General features: G+C 39.0%; 1 protein-coding gene across 1 annotated transcript in view; it reads right to left on the reverse strand.

The window, feature by feature from the left end:
- The window catches only part of Ppm1e (protein phosphatase, Mg2+/Mn2+ dependent, 1E), a 150,233-nt gene that overhangs the window by 18,347 nt on the left and 111,932 nt on the right, over positions 1-19,954 (reverse strand). The window contains exons 2-3 of the mRNA XM_013013265.1: positions 11,337-11,455; positions 2,409-2,608 (exon numbers count right to left, since the gene is read on the reverse strand). Of these exons, the coding sequence (XP_012868719.1) occupies positions 2,409-2,474 (66 nt within the window). The 5' untranslated portion in view covers positions 2,475-2,608; positions 11,337-11,455. The remainder of the gene's footprint in view (positions 1-2,408; positions 2,609-11,336; positions 11,456-19,954) is intronic.

Consider the following 19,954-nt stretch of genomic DNA (forward strand, 5'->3'; position numbering starts at 1 on the left):
TGGGTCCGGTCGTGGGGCCTGAACTCTGGGCCTGGGCGCTGTCCCTCAGCTCTTCAGCTCAAGGCTAGCGCTCTACCATTTGAGCCACAGCGCCACTTCTGGCTTTTCTTTTTGCTTATGTGGTGCTGGGGAATCGAACCCAGGGCCTTGAACATGCAAGGCAAGCGCTCTACCACTGAGCCACCTTCCCAGCCATGAGTACATTTCTTATCAAGCATTGTTGCCTCCTCCTTTGTTTCCCCTTATATATTTATTACATATCATAGTATACATAAAATTTTATATCATACTACTGTCATATCATTGCCATGTCATTAAATATTTGAAGGCATTTAAAATGGCTTATTCATCTTGTTAGCATATCTTCATTTCTTTCAATTACTTGGGTCATTTCCTTTTTTTTTTTTTTTTTGTGCTAGTACTGTGCTTGAACTCAGGGCCTGAGTGCTGTCCCTGAGCTGCTTTTACTCAAGCCTAGCACTTGCCTACTTGCACCACAGCTCCACTATTGGCTGTTTTTTGTTTTGTTTTGGCAGTTTATTGGAGATAAAGAGGCTCATGGATTTGCCTATCTGGATTGGCTTTGAACCATGATCCTCAGATCTTAGCCTCCGGCATAGCTAGAATTACAGGCTTGAGCCATTGATACCTAGCTTTTTCCAATTTCTTTTATTAACAATGTTGCATAAAACATTTAGATGAGGCAAGTCTGCATTTGTTTCTTTGTAATAAAAATTAAAATCGGAGTACCAAAATAAAAGATGTGATATTTATAAAGTTCTAAGAATTTCTGGCCAAACTTCCCTCAAAGCCTAACACAATGCTCCCCTCTGAGTTACTCTGGAGTTTTTTCTTCCTAGTATGCTATGGTGTGAAATCAGGGCTTCATATTTGCTAGGCAAGAGCTTAAGCCTACTTCCCCACGGGAGCCACTTCTCCATCCCTGGGCTAATTTTTAAATTTGGGAGACAAAATAGAAATCAACTAGGCTAATAAAACAATAAGACTCTCAAATCTGAGTATTAACCTTCAAGTAGATATAATGGTATAAGTATTACTTTATCACGTGACCTTTGGATTACATTTACATGGACATGATATTGGAAATAAAGGTACCAGCTAATATCTTTAAATGTACTAATTATTAACCTATCATCACTGTTGATTAGATCTTGACAGTCAGCTGAAATTTAAATTCAACTGTTAAATGAAGGAGATAATGTGTTTTATGTAAGTTACTACACTGTGATTTTTAAGTGATGGACTTAGGTGAAGAAATGAGGCAAGTGACAAGCAAAGGAAGCAAACCTACCTCTGTTTGCATTAATATAATACATTTAATAGAAAAAAGGAAGATAGCAAGAAAATGGTTATTAAGCTGACAAGGCTTGTGCAGATCCAATTTGTCAGTCACAGAGATTCATGAAATGTAATTACAACTACTTTCCTATCTCAGAGACCAAGATATAAAAAAGAAAATCACAGAGCTGAGCGCAGGTCGCTCACACCTGTAATCCTAGCTACTCAGGAGGCTGAGATATGAGGATCACGGTTCAAATCCAACTAGGCCAGGAAAGTCCATTAGACTCTTATCTCCAATAAGCCACTAGAAAACTGGAAGTGCTACTGTGGCTCAAATGGTAGAGCACTAGCCTTGAGCTGAAGAGCTGGGGGACAGCGTTCAGGCCCAGAGTTCAAGCCCCATGACTGACAAAAAAGAAAAAAGAAAAAAAATCACTTGAAATCAGAAACTGTCTTAACCTTAAATCCATTCTTTTGAGTTTTGTGTTGCTTAAGCAATAGTTTTGTGGGATCTTAAACACCATTTGATTATACTATAGAAATAATTTTCTTTTTAAAAAATAGCTACCAAGATTTAAGGTTTTCTATTGTCAGTTGTGGAGCCTGAACTCTGGGCCTGGGCACTGTCCTTCAGCTCTTCAGCTCAAGGTTAGTGCTCTACCACTTGAGCTGCAGTGCAGCTTCCGGCTTTTTCTGCTTATATGGTGCTGAAGAATCAAACCCAGGGCCTCATGCATTCAAGGCAAGCACTCTACCACTGAGCCACCTTGCCAGCCCAAGATTTAAGGTGTTGTTTTTTTTAAGGCTTTTATATTTATAGATTAGCTTTAGAAGCATATACAAGCTAGAGAGGGGAACTGAGTATTTTTTATTCTCCCAACTGAGAATGGTCCCAATTTAGAATGATTTGAACTTATTCAAAATACCAGAATAAAGAGGTCCTTTCTGTTTTCTAACGCCAGCAACTCTATGCCACCTTACAGGTAGTCTTATTCTAACCTACCAAAGATACTACTAGAAACACCAGCTCTCCTTATCTTAACAGGACCTTGAAGGTGTTAGTTTTATGTTTGAAGTTTTACTGACTCTCCATAAGTGCCCTTTACCTCTAGGTTGAAGAGCATATTAAAGTCAGGAATGCAGACATGTTTGTCCTCCATTTTCCTGCGCATGTTTTTGATGGCATGGATTGAGGTCTCATAATAGAGCTGGGGTCTCCTGCGGAGAGGGAAGTCTTTCACCCAGCTGCAACAAATCTCATGTAGCTTGCTGAAGACAGAACGCGCCAATTTCACTGTCTCAATCTCTGTGAAGGAAACAGAAACCTCCAATGAAAAGCTTTGTAACATTGCTTGGTAAGGACAGAAGTAGGGCACCTTAGTCAAATTCCTTAACAGAAGAAACTCATCGTCCTCAAGAAAAAGGAAATGCTGTTTCTGAAGAGAAAATGACAGCCTATCTACACTAGAGAATCATCAGCCAGAAGCTGTCACTAAGATATCCTTTTATCACAAGGAGAAAACCTCTAGCTAGGTCTGGACCTGTTTCTAGGCTTGATTTTTTCCAGCCCGTGAAGCATTCTGGTTCTGTGCTTAAATTCAGAGCATCTTTCTGCTGGCTGGCTGCAATGGTTATCGCCTGGAGACCCAAGCCTTCTAGACTCAGAATGACTGAAATATGAACATTAGTTATCTAGTTAATTGGAATAAGAAAATAAGAAAGCCTTAAGAAAACTTTATAAATATAGAAAGAAAAATGTTAACCATGATTGCAATTTCTTTGTCCCTTTCTTTCTGTTATCTTTACTTACAGTTCCTTTTCTCTCCACTAAATGATCATCATTTGGAATAGAATTACATATTTTTTCTATTTGTTTATTTCTGTTTATTTTTTAAGGTTTTAGACAGCAAGGAGAATCATGAAAATGTATCAAGATGTACTGTATTCATAAACTGACATGTTAAATTGAAACCCTCTTTTATATCTAAAGATAATTTTTTAAGTTAAAAACTAAATGTTTTAGCAGTATTTTAAATGGTTTAGCCAATAAAGGTAATTAACAAAGGTTGGGGTTTTCTTGAGGGGAAAGTACTTAAATCCTGTCTATGTGTATATACCTAGATGGAAAAATGGTGATAGTAATCAGAGAAGCAATACTAATAGTATTCTTCACCCTAAGTATATACTTCACCTTAACTTTATTATACAACCAAATCAGGTAACAAAGACTAATCACCTTCTCTGAGGCATAGTATCTTTCAGTAGGTTGGACTGATGGGTAGGTCTTTTCAACAACACTTAATGGTATACTAAAGAGATATCTTAACCAGTTCCACTCAAGCTTTTCTCTACTCAAGCCACAGCTATTGAAATAACCAATGGAAGACCAGGTTTTCTCAAGCTAATATTACAGGCTACTTCTAAATCTCAGAGAAAAAAGAAACAACATTAGAACTTAAGAAATGATTTTATTAGCCAGGCACCAGGGGCTCTCACCTGTAACCCTAGCTACTCAGGAGGCTGAGATCTGAGGATCACGGTTCAAAGCCAGCCTAGGCAGGAAAGTCCATGAGACTCTTATCACTAATAAACCACTAGAAAACCGGATGTGGAGCTGTAGCTCAAGCAGTAGAGCGCTCTCCTTGAGCAGAAGAGCTGAAGGACAGTGCTCAGGCCCAGAGTTCAAGCCCCACAACCAACAACAAAAAAAGAAAAAAATATTTTATTGACCTGTGGCCAGTAGCTCATTCCTGTAATCTTTGCTACGTGGGAGGTTGAGATCTGAGGATCAAGGTTCAAAGCCAGCCTGGGTAGGAGACTGGAGACTCTTATCTCCAATTAACCACCAAAAAGCTGGAAGTGGAGCTATGGCTCAAGTGGGAGTGTGAGCCTTGACGAGAAAAAAGCTAAGGGATAATGCCTAGGCCCCAGTACTGGCACACATACACAAAAATTGTTTTACTAAATCAACTATGGCTTGCCAAGCCTGAGGAAACATGTGCCAGATGGGCAGTGGCTGCAGATGCCTCTTCTAATCTAGAAACACAAATCTCAAAGAATAGACTGTATGTTCCTGAGCAGCTTGGGAACTTGGACTCCCAGTTTTTACTTCCAGGCTTGCCTTTAACTTTAATCTATAACTACACTTACCTATTTTCTTATGTCAAATTATTTTTTATTTTGATTAATTGATCAAGACAGGGTCTTGCTATGTAGACTAGGCTGACCCAGAACTCCAGATCCTGCTGGCTCAGTCTAAGTACTGGGATTTCAGGTATGTGGTGCCATACCCAACACGAAATTCTTTGTTAAAATGACTATATTTAGAAAACTGATCAAGTTGTTTATTTTCTTTAGTAATAGTACAGAGTGGTAAGCCCTGTTTTGTGGCTTTGTGCCGCCCTTAAAAATATTTTTTGAGACAAGAATTCCCTATGGACCCTAGTAAGGTATGCTATGTTACACCTACACAACTATGTTTAGCCTCTCCTTAACTTTATGTAACTGAAAACAAAGGATGCATTTGAAAAATAAATGAAGCTCATGGAATAAAGGAGCTGGCCAAGGCTTTATGACTATAAGCAAGTGCTCGATCCCCAGTCCTAGAACCTATTTCATCCATCCATACCTCCTTTCATCATTACAACACATCTGGTCTCTGCAGCAGGATAGACTCCCAGTTGCAGACCCAGTTGAGATATGTTGTTTGACTCAATCATAAGAGTTACAAACAATGAATTCAGAAATTTTGAGAGAGAATGGAGTGTGGTATTGATATTAACTATTAGGATAGTTCCCAGATAATAATATAAACATTTATATCATTCTTTGTTTATTTCTCTTACGTAGATCTACACTGACTAATAAGGTAGCTACTCAGTACGTGTGGTTAAACTTTAATAAAATTTAAAATTCAGGCTTTTGGTCACTTCGCTTTGTCTGAAGAACTCAATAACCATATGTGGCTAATGGCTACCACACTGGGCAAGGGGATGTTTACATCATTGCACTATGTTGGACAGAGCTTACAGGTTTACTTGGTTAGGGAAAGCAGTACTAGCTTCCTTTAGTTTTAGTAACCATTAGACCTGTCCTTATGCCTTCTCACTTGCTTCTCCTATTACACTATGTTCACACCATCTATTGTAACTTTTGAACCACATTTTATAACTACAGGTAACACTTCCTGAGTATCTGCTGCATTCTGTCTCTAGTTCTGGAAATGGAATCAAGAGCCCCAAGCTTACTTAGTCAAGTGATCTCCCACTAAGCATCAGTACCAGCCCAGGAAAAATTCTAATCTCAGATTCATTTGATTTCTAAAAGCTTATTCTCTTCATTTTCCATTTAGACTGCATAGAGACTATCTTCATTGCCTTTGATTACTCACATTTAACACACAGCAGCAGCTCCCATTCGATGTCTGCTGAATTAATGAATATGCAAGCTTTATAATTAAATAGCTATTAAAATATTTATGCTTCTAGATTGTCTATTCTGCTTCACTTATCTCTTCATCTACCTCTTCAACAGTAAATTACTTTAAAGTATGTTTCAGTATCAGGTAGTTTTCCTATCTGTTACTAACTTTAAAAGATTTAACTTGGGTATTTTGACAAGTTTATTTTTCCAGATGAACTAGCTAATAATTTTCCTAAGTTTGGGAAGAAAAACCTGCTGATATTGTGTTTGAGATTGCATAATTTATAGATTACTTTGATAAAACTGAAACATTTTTCATATTGAGTCCTATCTAACAAATCTAAATCTAAATCTTTATGTTGATCAGCACACTACTGACATAGGTTCTTTTTTCTTTTTCCTTTTATTTTTCTGGTGTTAAGAATCAAACGCAGGGCCTTACGCATGGTAGGCTGGGAGACAAGTACTTTACTACTCTGCCACACTCCCAGCTCAATTGTTTTGAGGTTGTTTTAAACAAGGAGGCTTTTGGAAGATGATGTCCCTCTACATAGCCCATACTGATCTTAAACTTATGATCCTCCTGCCTCAGTCTCCTGAGCATACGAGATTACAGGTACATGAGGGTTATGTTAGTTCTCACCTTATTCCTGATTATTTTATCTACTTGTTATTTTGATTCCGAATTTTGCTTTCCAGTATTATTTTTTCCTGTTTTTCTCCATATGCATATGCATACTGGGGTAAAATGTGATTTCCTTCTTACCAGCTAGAGAATCACATTCTTTCAGTCACAGTGATTAGTTCAGGAATGGAAAACTATCCAAGTTCAGCCAATCAGAGTGAACCTGTGACATAGGTAAGAAAAACTAATTCTCCTACCCAACTTGAACATGGGCAAATGAAGACCAGGTATTCTGAGCAATCACCTTATCACCACTTGGAACCTGGAAGTAACATAAAATGAAAGGCAGTACAGCTGGGAATTGGAGAAATACCAGGTTGTGTTAACATTGTTTGAAGGTAGCTGTATAATCCTTACTCTAGAGTCATCAATAAATCCTGTTTTGGGGAAGCCAATCTGAGTTGTGTTTGTGTTGAAATACAACCAAAAAATTCCTGAGTTTAAATTAAACATAAATGCTGGATTTTGGTTTGAACCAAATTTTGTCCTATCATAGGACATACAACAGACCTCCAATAAAATACTTGTTGAATGAATTGTTGTACAATGTACAAATATTTTGAGGTTTTTGTTTTGTTCTGTTTTTTGCCGGTCATGGGGCCTGAACTCTGGGTCTGGGCGCTGTCCCTCAGCTCTTCAGCTCAAGGCTAGTGCTCTACCACTGGAGCCACAGTGCCACTTCTGGCTTTTTTCTTTTTGCTTATGTGGTGCTGAGGAATCGAACCCAGGGCCTCATGCATGCAAGGCAAGCACTCTACCACTGAGCCACCTTCCCAGCCCCAGAGGGTTTTTTTATTTATTTTTTATTTTTTGTAGGTTTTACTACATAGCTAAGGCTAGTCTAGAACTTTCAGTGCTCCTACCTCAGCCTCCTGAGTGATGAATGTATGACCTCACTTAGTTTACTTACAATTTTTCATATTAATTGCTAAGACTGGTGTCTCATTTTTTCATAAGCAGGATTTTGGGTATCCAATTTATATAGCAAATTTTCCTTCTTTGTGCAATTAGAACATTCATTTTTTAAATGGAATTATCTCTTAGATCGTTTGAAAATGTTCACTTGGCCAAGTGTAGTAGTACCTCCTTGTTATCTCAAAACTAATCAGGGTGAAGGAAGGTTGCAAGTTTGATCCCAACCTAGGACCCAGACTCAAAAAAGGAAAGAAAAAAAAAGAAAAAGAAAGTTCACTTATAGGGGCTGGGAAGATGGCTCAATATGCATGAGGCCCTGGGTTCAATTCCTCAGCACCACATAAGCAGAAAAAGCCAGAAGTGGTGCTGTGGCTCAAATGGTAGAGCACTAGCCTTGAGCTGAAGAGCTGAGGGACAGGGCCCAGACCCAGAGTTCAAGCCCAATGACAAAAAAAAAAAGTTCACTTGTAGAATCATATTCCATGTGCTTTTGCCTTCGATAGTTTTCTTTTTGTTTGTTTGTTGGTTGGTTGGTTGGTTGGTTGTGGGGCTTGAACTCTGGGCTTGAATGCTGTCCCTCAGCTCTTCAGCTCTAGGTGAGCCCTCTACAGCTTGAGCCACAGGGCCACTTCTGGTTTTCTAATGGTTTATTGGAGATAAAAGCCTCATGGACTTTCGTGCTGGGACTGGCTTTGTACCATGACCCTCAGATCTCAGCCTCCTAAGTAGCTAGGATTACAGGCATGAGCCACTGGTGCCTGGCTTGTCTTTGATAGTTTTCTTAGTCTCTTTCTTCTTAGGTAAGCTTTGTCAATTTATGTTTTTCTAGAAAAATATGACATTCTCTCACTTGCCTCTGTATTAGTGATAATTTTACTTTCCTGCTTTTTGTTTGTTTGGCTTAATTGTTTTTTCCCCTGGTATTAAGGGCCTTCAACTTCAATTTGGTAGGCAGACACACTTCACTTGAGCCATGTCCCTAGCCTTTTTATGTTTTTAATTTTCATTGGAATATTTCAAATTGGTTGTTTGGACAGCAGTCACAGCTACCAAATTCTATCCATATCAAGTAGATATGGAAGATCATGTAGCAACATGATGTTGGGAATGACATAAATATGAAAATAATTCACAGCTGATTTTTTTTTTGGTCAGTTGTGAGGCTTGAACTCTGGGTCTGGGTGCTGTCCCTGCACTCTTCAGCTCAAAGTAAACACTCTACTAAATGAGCCACAGGGCCACTTCTGGTTTTCTGGTGGTTAATTAGAGATGAGAATCTCAAGGACTTTCCTGCCTGAGCTGGCTTTGAACTTCTATCCTAAGAGCTCAGCCTCCTGAGTAGCTAGGATTACAGGCATGAAGCACTGGTGCTCAGTGACAGCTGATTTTTTTTTTAAAGTATTGTGTTTGGAAACAACTAAGAATGGCAATAGATTTAGTGGGAACCTTATGCAGTATGCTATTTCCTACTCAGATGTATGGACAAAGACAATGCTCCCAGCAGAGATTTTTCTTAGTGTAGTTCACACTGAGTGATTTGGATTAAATAGATGAAGGATTTGCAGGTATATAAGAATTATAGTCTAGCATAGAGACATTACTGGTTTGTTGGAAAAAATTAAAAATCAGGATGATTAATGACATCCACCAAAAGAAAAACCCTTCATTTCACTTTACTGTCTTCAGGAGCTCAGAATATTCTTCCAAAGTAGACACTTGGGGCAGCATTTCAGTCTTGCTACATTAAGTATTCCCCTGCAGGGAGTGGAGTAGGGCATCAGTATATAAATAATAGCCACTTGAAATGGAAAAATAAAATAAAAAGGGGGTGTGAAAAGTGAAAATCATCCAAAGTAGCAGTCCACCCCCTCACAGCTGTAAATTACTCATCAGTTCTTAATGTCATTGTACTGAGCTGGAGCTGAGTCAGCCATCACCCTGGCTGCAGTGAAACAGAATTTAATCTCTCATCTTTTCATTGTAAGGGTTTTACTATGCATCAGTTTTATAGGAAAGATCAATGCTTTGTAGAAGGAATTCTACTCTACTTGACTCGGCAACAGTTTGATTCCAGACAAATCAATTATTCTCAGTACAAAACAGAGTAATCCCTTGACAATTTACCATCACAAACAATCTAGAAAGATAAAAGAGCCGTATGTCTGTCACATACTCACTGGAACCTAAGCACTTTCACTCATTAATACTTATGAACCATGTTTATAGTCAGATACTTAAGTAGGCTGGATATGGTAGTACACAAGTATACTATCTCAGTACTCAGGACCTGAGGGACAAGGATATGAGTTTGAGGCTAGTCTGAGGAATTGAATTTAGCAAGGCCCTATCTCAAAACAAAATTGAAAACACTGGCACTAGAGATGCATCTCAGTGGTAGAGTACTTGCCTAACATGTGTGAGGCCTTGGGGTCAACCCCAGTGAGTGGGCCTCAGGCCAGGAGCCATTAGTTTCCTGTAAAAAAAGATGTACAACACTCCATGTAATCAAATCACACACATATCTATCATAAAGTGCTCTACTTATTCGCAGCTATATATTTTAATAATTTATCAGTTTTGTTAGAACTGATTTTTTTTAATTTTTATATCTGACTTTTTATTTGGATTTTTAAAGCCAAGCTAAAAAAAAATAGGCTTTACTCAAAGTCACTCTGCCCTCACTCACTGGTCTTCTTTGGTATGTACTGGGGATTACTATGTATTTCTTTGAACTGAGGATTGAACGCAGGTCTCCGAGCATGCTTGGCAAGTGTTCTACAACTTAAATCACATCCCCAGCCCTTCTGTTTGTGCTTTTCTATTTGAGATTGGGCCTTAATTAACTTTTTCTTGTCTTGCTTTTACCTCTGAATAGCTGGGATTACAGGTATGTGCCACTCTTCCCCAATGTCAGCTTCTAATTTAATATATTTACAGTGCTGGAGTTAGAACTTAGGTCTTGTTTGTGCTTGCTAGGTGGGCGTTCTACCTTTCTCATTTTAATTACTTTTGCCCAGGGCAGGCCTCAGGTTACAATCCTATTTATGCCTCCTCGCATGTAGCTGGTATTACAGGCATAAACCACATCCAGCTTGTTGGTTGAGATGAGTCTTAATAACTTTTTTCCTAGGCTGACCTGGAACAGCATTCTTCTCATCTTCCCCGGTCTTATGCCCCCACCACATCCTGCCTTTCTTTAAAAAACAAACAAACAAACTGAAATGGTGTCTTACAATGTTGGCTAATCTTACCTGGAACTTCTGGGCTCAAATAATCTTACCACCTCAGCTTCTCTAGAAGCTGGGACTGCAGGCATGTACCATGGTATATTCATATTCCTCAATCTACTTCTCCCGCTTCCCAGACACTATGTTGTTCCAATTACCTTCCATATACTGCTTTACGTTTTTACAGAAATACTTGCTGGTTTTTTCCCTCTTTTTTTTTTTTTGCCAGTCCTGGGTCATGAACTCAGGGCCTGGGCACTGTCCCTAAGCTCCTTTTGTTCAAGGCTAGCACTCTATCACTTGAGCCACAGTACCACTACTGGCTTTTTCTGCTTATGTGGTACTGAGGAATTGAACCCAGGGCTTCATGCATGCTAGGCAAGCACTCTATCACTAAGCTACATTCCAAGCCTTCTTCCTTTTATTTTTTTCCATTACTACCACTATATGATTAACTAGTAAATAAATGTAATTTAATTTAGTATACTGCAGATAATTTCTGAGGCGCACTATATTATAAGATTTTAGTATCTTTTTTTTGGGGGGGGGAGGACCTGGTTGTGGGGCCTGAATTCTGGGCCTGGGCGCTGTCCCTCAGCTCTTCAGCTCAAGGCTAGCACTCTACCACTTGAGCCACAGCGCCACTTCCGGCTTTTTTCTTTTTGCCTATGTGGTGCTGAGGAATCGAACCCAGGGCTTCATGCATGCAAGGCAAATGCTCTACCACTGAGCCACCTTCCCAGCCCAGATTTTAGTATCTTTAAACAATGTAGAAAGATACTCACCCACAGTACCTTCTGAGCCATCTGTTTCCTTTGGGATATAATGTGCAGAAAGATCACTCTGAAGGACTTCATCTGATGTGGCTCTGGCTAACGCAGCAGCCAGAAAGGAAGGGCAGTTACTGAAAGAGAAACACAAGGCCATTCTCAATAAGAATTAGGGAGTAGCTCACTTAACATTATAATTTGTATTGATTATAACATATTACCTCAAAATAAAGTTGTGCCTTTAAACAATATTCAAAAAGTATTTATTGAGATCTTGCTATGTTTTCGGCCCTTTCAGATACTAGATATATGTTGCTGAACAGCACAGCTATTAGTGGAGCTTACAGTCTGTGAGGGAGCTAGAGGATACACAAATAGGGTAAGTTTTATAAAAAGAATACGGTGGTAAAGAATAACAGAGTAGTACCTACTTAGATTGGTCAGGAGTGTCATACCTTGAAAAATGAAAAAGGCTCAATTATATGGATATGGTAAGTCAGCATAAAACATTTCAGGCAGAGGAAACAGATCTTTTATAAGAACTTGGTATATTCAAAATGAGAGATGCTCAGATGATATAATGCATAGTGGGTGAAAGGCAAAGTAGCAAGGAAGAGGTATAGACAAAGTTCAGTTATTTGGACGCTTTACGCTAAAGTAAAGGATTTGGATTTTAATCAGAGAGTAATGAGAATTCACAGAAGATTTTTGAGCAAGAAAATGTCATAATCAGACATGTGAGCTAAATAGGGACATTGTCCAATAGGGACCAACTGGACTAATAAGGACTTTGTCCTTATACAAGTAAGAAGAAAAAATGAGTACATTTGGGAGAATGATAATATAGAAAACCTGCTGGTTATTGCATGTAGAAGAGAGAGAATGAGAGAAAACAGTTAACAGTATCCTGGATTTTGAGCAACTTAATAAATGAAAGGATCCTCTGAAGAGTGGGGGAAACTAGGAAAAGAACAAGTATGCCTAGGTGGGGTAAGATATTTTATGAAGGAAGCAAATAAAAACAGATCATTACTCTGGGTCAGGGATTTCAGTGTGTCCCCTGGTTTACTCCTTTGGTATGCGATCATCCGATGCATCATCATTATACAGATTGGGAAGTAATGGGAAATGGGATATTTTCTTTTGTAGTTCAGAGGTTTTCAGATCAAGTGGAATTATAGTTAAGAAGCTGTACTCAAGCAACCATACCCAAGGAATCCCACCTGTACTGCACCAAGATCTTGAATCTTAAGCCTAAGCCTGGTGCCATCATGGGATAAGACTTTGTAAGACTTTAGGGAAGAGGATAAGTGAAGTTAGCATATAGGAAAGATGTGAGCTGTGGCAAAAAAAAAGACTGGCAGATTGTCTGTAAAAGATCACTGCCATTATTTCTGATCCCATACTACTGTTGCTGTTTGCAGTGCTGGGCATCTAATCCAAGGCCTCAGGCAAGCTAGGCAAGTGCTCTACTACTGAGTTGTATCCCCACCCTCTATATTTTAGAACCTTATATTTCCCATTAAAAAAATAGAGCCTGGCATGGCGCTGGTAGCCTATACCTATAATCCTAGCTACTCAGAAAGCAGATCTGAGAATTGCAGTTCAAAGCCAGCTTAGGCAGGGAATATTTGTGAGATATTTATCTCCAATTAGCTTATGAAAAACCGAAAGTGGAGCTATGGCTCAAAGTGATAGAGTACTAAGCCTTAAGCATAAGGTTCAGGGACAGTGCCCAGACCCTGAGTTCAAGTCCTACAACTGACAAAAAAAAAAAAAAACAGAAAGAAAGTATATTTTTCTTTCTTTCTTTTTTTTTTTGGGGGGGGGAGGGGGGTCTGGTCGTGAGACCTGAACTCTAGGCCTGGGCATTGTCCCTCAGCTCTTCAGCTCAAGGCTAGTGCTCTACCACTTGAGCCACCAGTGGCTTTTTTCTTTTTGCTTATGTGGTGCTGAGGAATTGAACCCAGGGCCTCAGGCATGCAAGGCAAGCGCTCTACCACTGAGCCACCTTCCCAGCCCTATTTTCCTTTCTTTAAACTAACTCAAAATGCACTGTATGGGGTTGGGAATATAGTCTAGTGACAGAGCTCTTGCTTAGCATGCACAGGTCCTGGGTTTGATCCTCTGCAGTGGGGGAAAAAGAGGAAGAGGAATTATTGGCTGGTAAGTTATTGTTAATGATAGAAGGTTCTTTTTTGGAAAGAGGAAATTTTTCTAAAATTGAAGTTATGATGATGGTTGAATGACTGAATTTTATATTTTAAATGGGTCACTTATATGATATTTAAATTGTATTTCTATAAAAATGCTTTAAGAGGGCTGGGAAGGTGGCTCAAGTGGTAGAGCGCTAGCCTTGAGCTGAAGAGCTGAGGGACAGCACCCAGGCCCAGAGTTCAGCCCCCATAACTGACAAAATAAATAAATAAATAAATAAATACAGGTGTCAATTTGTTAGAAAAGGGCATTTCTATCTAATAGTTTGATCCAAAAATATTGTGACTCAATACCAAGGCTCACACTTATCATCAGGAGGTTGAGAATCATGGTTCCAAGCCAGCCCCAGCAGCTAAGTCCATGAGACTCTTATCTCCAATAAACTACTCCAAAAGAAAATTATATCACTTGTGAAATCAAACTATCTCTGGATATAGGTTCACCACAGGTAAGAATTTAAAAACTTGAGAGAATAAGGCAAGTACTATTAGTGTCATTAATGTGTCATCTGCAGTACATTTTTAGTCACAGTTAACGTAATTTTTTTACTTTTTGTCAGACAGAATGAAAATATTTTCAGTGAAGTAGGGAGGAGGATTAGCTGACTAATAGCTAGATATAAAACATCAAGCTAGACGTTTCACCCACATCAGCTCTTCCTACATGTCAAAAAGCTGTAACACTAGCATGAATAAATTCTTATGGGTTTGACTTGGAATTGAAAGTGATTGTTTCTATAAAATCAGAATTACAAATATATTTTAAAGCATGGGCACACCAGAGAATATTTGATACACCTCAAATAAAAGCTCATCATTAGTGCTTGTCATTTTAAGAGAATTAGCAGGTATGACTAACATGATAATAACACAGTAAACTGCTTTCATGATTTCTTTTAAAATGTTTGGAAGAACCTGACACTGAAGGGTTTAAAATTTGGCAAATACAATAAGCACAAGAAATATAAGAAAAGAGATAATACTACATGACAGTTTGGAGACCAGGCTTACAAGTATTATGGCGTTGTGCATACTGATGACACACAGTATCACTTGATTGGTTTTTGTTGTTTTATTTTGCCAGTCCTAAGGTTTGAATTCAGGACCTGGGAACTGTCTCTGAGCTTCTTTTCTCAAAGTTAGCACTCTACCACTTGAGCCACAGAGCTACTTCCAGCTTTTTGTTTATGTGGTACTGAGGATTGAATGCAGGATTTCATGTATGCTAGGAAGCACACTAGGCCACATTCCCAGCAACCTGAATTTTTTTTTTTTTTTTGTCAGTTGTGGGGTTTGAACTCTGGGCTTGGGCACTATCCCTGCACTCTTCAGCTCAAGGCTAGCTCTACCTCTTGAGCCACAGTGCCACTTCCTGTTTTCTAGTGGTTTATTGGAGATCAGAGTCTGACGGACTTTTCTGCCTGGGCTGGCACTGAACCTGGCCTGGCATTGAACCGAGATCCTCAGATCTTAGCCTCCTGAGTAGCTAGGATTACAGGCGTGAGCCACCAGCGCCAGCTCCTGTTTGTTTTTGTTGGTGGTAGGGCTTTAACTCTGGGCCTGGGTGCTATCCCTCAGCTCTTCAGCTCAAGGCTAGTGCTCTACCACTTGAGTCACAGCACCATGAGTGAGTCTCATGGACTTTCCTGCCAGGGCTGGCTTTGAACCGTGATCCTCAGATCTCAGCCTCCTGAGTAGCTAGGAGAATGTTCTTTAACTTTAACATCATGTAACGTTTAGTTGAACTATTTCTTTTAAAGTCTAATTGTTAGGACCCTCAAATATAGTAAAAAATAATATTTTGTTTATATGTATACATGTATAAAATGAGACTGAATTTTTTTGTGCTGGGAGTGGGGTTTGAACATGGGAACTGGGAGCTATCCCTTAGATTTCTCAATCAAGACTGGTAATTTACCACTTGACCCACATCTCCATTTCTGACTTTATGGTAGTTAATTGGAGATTAGCCCCGGCTGACTTTGAACCATAATCCTCAGATCTCAGCCTTCCAGTAGTTAGAATTACAGGCATGGTACCTGCCTCCATATTCTATTCAAGCTTCATATTCTGATCCCAATAATCAAAGCAGAGATACTTGAAGCTAACTATAAATATGCCACATGCACACACGCCAAACTAAGATTCATGAATGTTCTGATTGTTCTTTCCTGTGCTTGTATTGGCTAGCATCATCTTTGTCCTGAAAAATTTACCTGAGTAGATCAATCTTACTTCTTCAGCTCTATTTTGGAAATAGGGACTAGAAGTGTTACTCAGATGCAGAACATGTACTTAGCATGTACTAGATCCTGGATTCTTACCATAAGACAAAGGGAAAGAGGAGGGAAGAAGATAAAAGGGGAGGGAAAAGGAAAAATACAAGCGCATACTAATGCCATTCAATAATTCAGTACTTATCAATGTTTCGACAAGTCAGTTGTTGCAGTAGCTGGAACAGTATTTTAGGAGACAGATGTAAAATCATCATGGACACTACCTGATAATTAGTGTCAGGACTAAGAGTGTAGGTCAGTGGTAGAATGCACACTTAGCACATATGAGAGGAGGGATGAGGCCAAGAAGGAAGAAAGGAATGAGCATGTTCATTTCCTGATATCTACAGATATGAAAGATAATTCCTTATATAGATATCTCAAGACACTCAGAAATTAAACTTGTAAAAATAGTGATTAATCCATGTTATTACAAAGATTACAAACAACAACAGGGCAGGTACCAGTGCCTTATGCCTGTAATCCTAGTTACTCAATCAAGAGACTGAGATATGAGGATCACATTTCAAAGCCAGCCCAGGCAGAAAGTCCATAAGACTCTTATCTATAATTAACCACATAAAGCCATTAGAGTTGTGGTTCAAGTGGTAGAGTGCTAGTCTTGAGCAGTGCGTGCCCAAGCCCTGAGAGTTCAAGCCCTACCACCAGCACAAAATAAACTAATCAATCATAAATCACTGTTGACTTCAGATCCTGAATATATGTAGTTATACTCTGAGAGAGACCTAAAATATCTGCCTACTCATTATTTAATTGCTATCCAGCTAACTTCTAAAAAAAACAAATCCCTTTCTTTGCTTCTCTTTCTCTTTTTCTTGCCCCTTTCCTTCCCTTTCTCCTATGAAATAGAAGGAATGAGAAAGGTAGGTTCTAATCTGGCACACGGCTCACTTGTAATCCTTCTTACTTGGGAGGCTGAGTTCAAGGCCAGACAACCAGATCCCTTTCTCAACTGATAGCTGGTGAGATGGCCCAAGCCTGTCATCCTAAACTATGTGGAAGGTTTAGGCCAGCCTAGACAGAAAAGCCACTGAAATTCCACCTGAAGAGAAAGAAGCTAGATGTGGTGGAGCACAGCTGTCACCATAATTATGCAGAGAAACACAGATAAGAGGCTCATAGTGCAGGTTGGCCCAGGCATAAAATGAGACACATCTTGAAAATGCAAAATAGACTGACAGAGTAGCTCAAATGGTAGAGCACCTGCTTAGCAAGCACGAGACCCTGAGTTCAAACCCTAGTACTGAGGGGAAAAAGGTAGGTAGGTTCTAATTCTGAGGAACCTTAGAAAAAATATTCAAACTCTCTGGGTTTCAGTTCCCTCAACTGGAAAATACAGAAATTAGAATAACTCTAAAGTCTCTTCTAGATCTAAAATTCAACTTCTATAATTCTAAGTAAGGTTTTTATTTCAAAGATGGCACAAAAATATTTAAAACTCGCTGGGCGCTAGTGGCTCATGCCTAGCTACTCAGGAGGCTGAGCTCTGAGGATTGTGGTTCAAAGCCAGCCTCAGCAGAAAAATCTGTGAGACTTTTTTTTTGTTGTTGTTGGTCATGGGGCTTGAACTCTGGGCCTGGGCACTGTCCCTGAGCTCTTCAGCTAAAGGTGAGTGCTCTACCACTTGAGCCACAGCACCACTTCTGGTTTTCTTAGTGGTTTATTGGAGATAAAGAGTCTCATGGATTTTCCTGCCCAGGTGGCTTTGAATCTCAGTCCTCAGATTCAGCCTCCTGAGTAACTAGGATTACAGGTGTGAGCCAACAGCACCCAGCCATATAGCTTATTTTTTAAGAGATATGCTTATATCATAAATTTAATAAAATTAATATAATACTAAAATGTTGTGAAGCTTAATATTTTAAACAGTACTATTTCCTACATCTTATAGTTACAAAAGCTTATTATTCATCTCCACTCTACCATCTGACATCAGTTCAATTAATATTTTCTATTAGAAGGAGAAAGCAGTCAGGCACCAGTGATTCATGCCTGTAATCCTTGCTACTCAGGAGGGTGAGATCTGAGGATAAAGGTTTGAAGCCAGCCCAGGTAGGAAAGTCTGTAAAGACTCTTTTCGCCAATAAATTACAGGGGAAAAAAGCTGTAAGTAGAGCTATAGCTCAAGTGGTAGAGTTTTAACCTTGAACAAAAGAATCTCCTGGACAGTAGACAGGCCCTGAGTTCAAGCCCCAGGACCAACAAAAATAAAAAAAGGATAAAGCAGACTAGAATTATGAAAGCTGTGCTCTTTCAGCTCAGTATATTAGCTAAACCCACAAAAGATAACTGAATTATTATAGACAAAAACATTTAATTTGTATTCATTTTTAAATATCAGGGGTGGCTATATTCTGTTGTATGGACAGCATAGTATTTTAGTCAGATCTTTTTCTAAGATGACTTATTAGTATATTCTACATGCATATTAAGATGGCAACATGAATTCTTGTTATAAACCAAGCCAAGAAGCATTTTCATCACAATGCCAAACCTACACAAATCACTAAAGACATTATTAGATAAATTAGAGGTTTAAAAGTACATCCTTCCTGACACTGGCAATGTGGGCGTATGCACAGCACCCACAGCTGTGTTTCAAAAGTCTTGGCATAACACTGCTAAGGTAATAAAAATTCTTCAAAGTGGAATGTTTCCATCAATTATCTTTGAGAGGGATTCCTCTTGGATTTCTATATTATATATAATATTATATATCCCTCATATAGTATGATGATCCTGTTTGCTCTGTATGCCCTTCCTAATAGTCATAAATGTTTACTTTCTGACCATCCCCACTCCCAGTTAATCATATGTATTCTAAATCTAAAATAACACATTAAACTAAAAATAAAGAATGCAAATTCTCCACCTGTTTTAGTTTCTTTCTCTTACTGAACTAAATGGAGTTAATGAAGGCTGATTTTTTTTCCTCTTTAAATTGTTTTTCTATAGCAACCTCTAGGAATGCCACCTGGAGTCAAATTATTATAATGCCCACACATCACAGGCTCTTTTCATTGGTTTTTCTAAATCTAAACAATGCCTACCAAATGACTAGTGCCTACAGTTCTGGGTTTGGGGTTCTTACAACAGAAATCTCATTCTTTACTGCTGCTATCAGTATAATCTTAGCAACCATTTTTGCTCACACCAACCAGGATAACATTCAAGCAGAAAGAGAACAAGTTATCAATATGAAGCAAGAGAACAAGATATCAATATGGCCTTGAATTTTTGAACCTCCTGCCTCAGTCTCACAAGTGCTGGTATTACAAATTAATAAGCATATACATCATATGAGACCAACAGGATATAATTAGTAATTTAGGCGTTACAAATTTATCAAAGATCAAACTAATACCAACACAAGATCATAAAAAGAGTTTAGCCATAACTACCTTCTGTGACAGAAGTAATTAAATACCAAACTGCAGTAATTGAATACCACTGTAGGCTAAATCCTATAGTGTGGTCTATTTATTTCACTCCGGAGCATCTGACTATGATTCCCCTATCTTTTTTTTTTGCTGTTGGTCTTGGGGCTTGAACTCTGGGCCTGGGCACTGTCCCTCAGCTCTTCAGCTCAAGGTTAGCGCTCTACCACTTGAGCCACAGTGCTGACTTGCAGCTTTTTCTGTTTATGCCGTGCTGAGGAATTGAACCCAGGGCCTCAAGCATGTGAAGCAAGCACTCTACCACTGAGCCACCTTCCCAGCCATCTTGATTTTCTAGGCTTGTCTAACTTATCTCCTACACTTTTCATAAGGTTCTATTGTCTCGGTCTTTTTTGATGTTTCTTTCTCTCTTCCCTATACTTTTACTCTATTGTATGTCATTTCCTTTTGCAAAGGAAAATATGCTACAGGCATCTCATTTATGTTTAGTTTTATGTTTTCTCTGCTTTCTACTTAAAACTATAGATATTTGGTCTATTATGGTCATTGGCGTTTAGTCCTCAATATCAGTGTCTTCTACATACTGCTCAATAAATACATGCAGAGGGCTGGGAAGGTGGCTCAGTGGCTTGCCTTGCATGCATGAGGCCCTGGGTTCGATTCCTCAGCACCACATAAGCAAAAAGAAAAAAGCCAGAAGTGGCCCTGTGGCTCAAGCAGTA

This window comes from Dipodomys ordii, unplaced genomic scaffold (genome assembly GCF_000151885.1).
Source record: "Dipodomys ordii isolate 6190 unplaced genomic scaffold, Dord_2.0 Scaffold19, whole genome shotgun sequence".
Lineage (NCBI taxonomy): Eukaryota > Metazoa > Chordata > Mammalia > Rodentia > Heteromyidae > Dipodomys > Dipodomys ordii.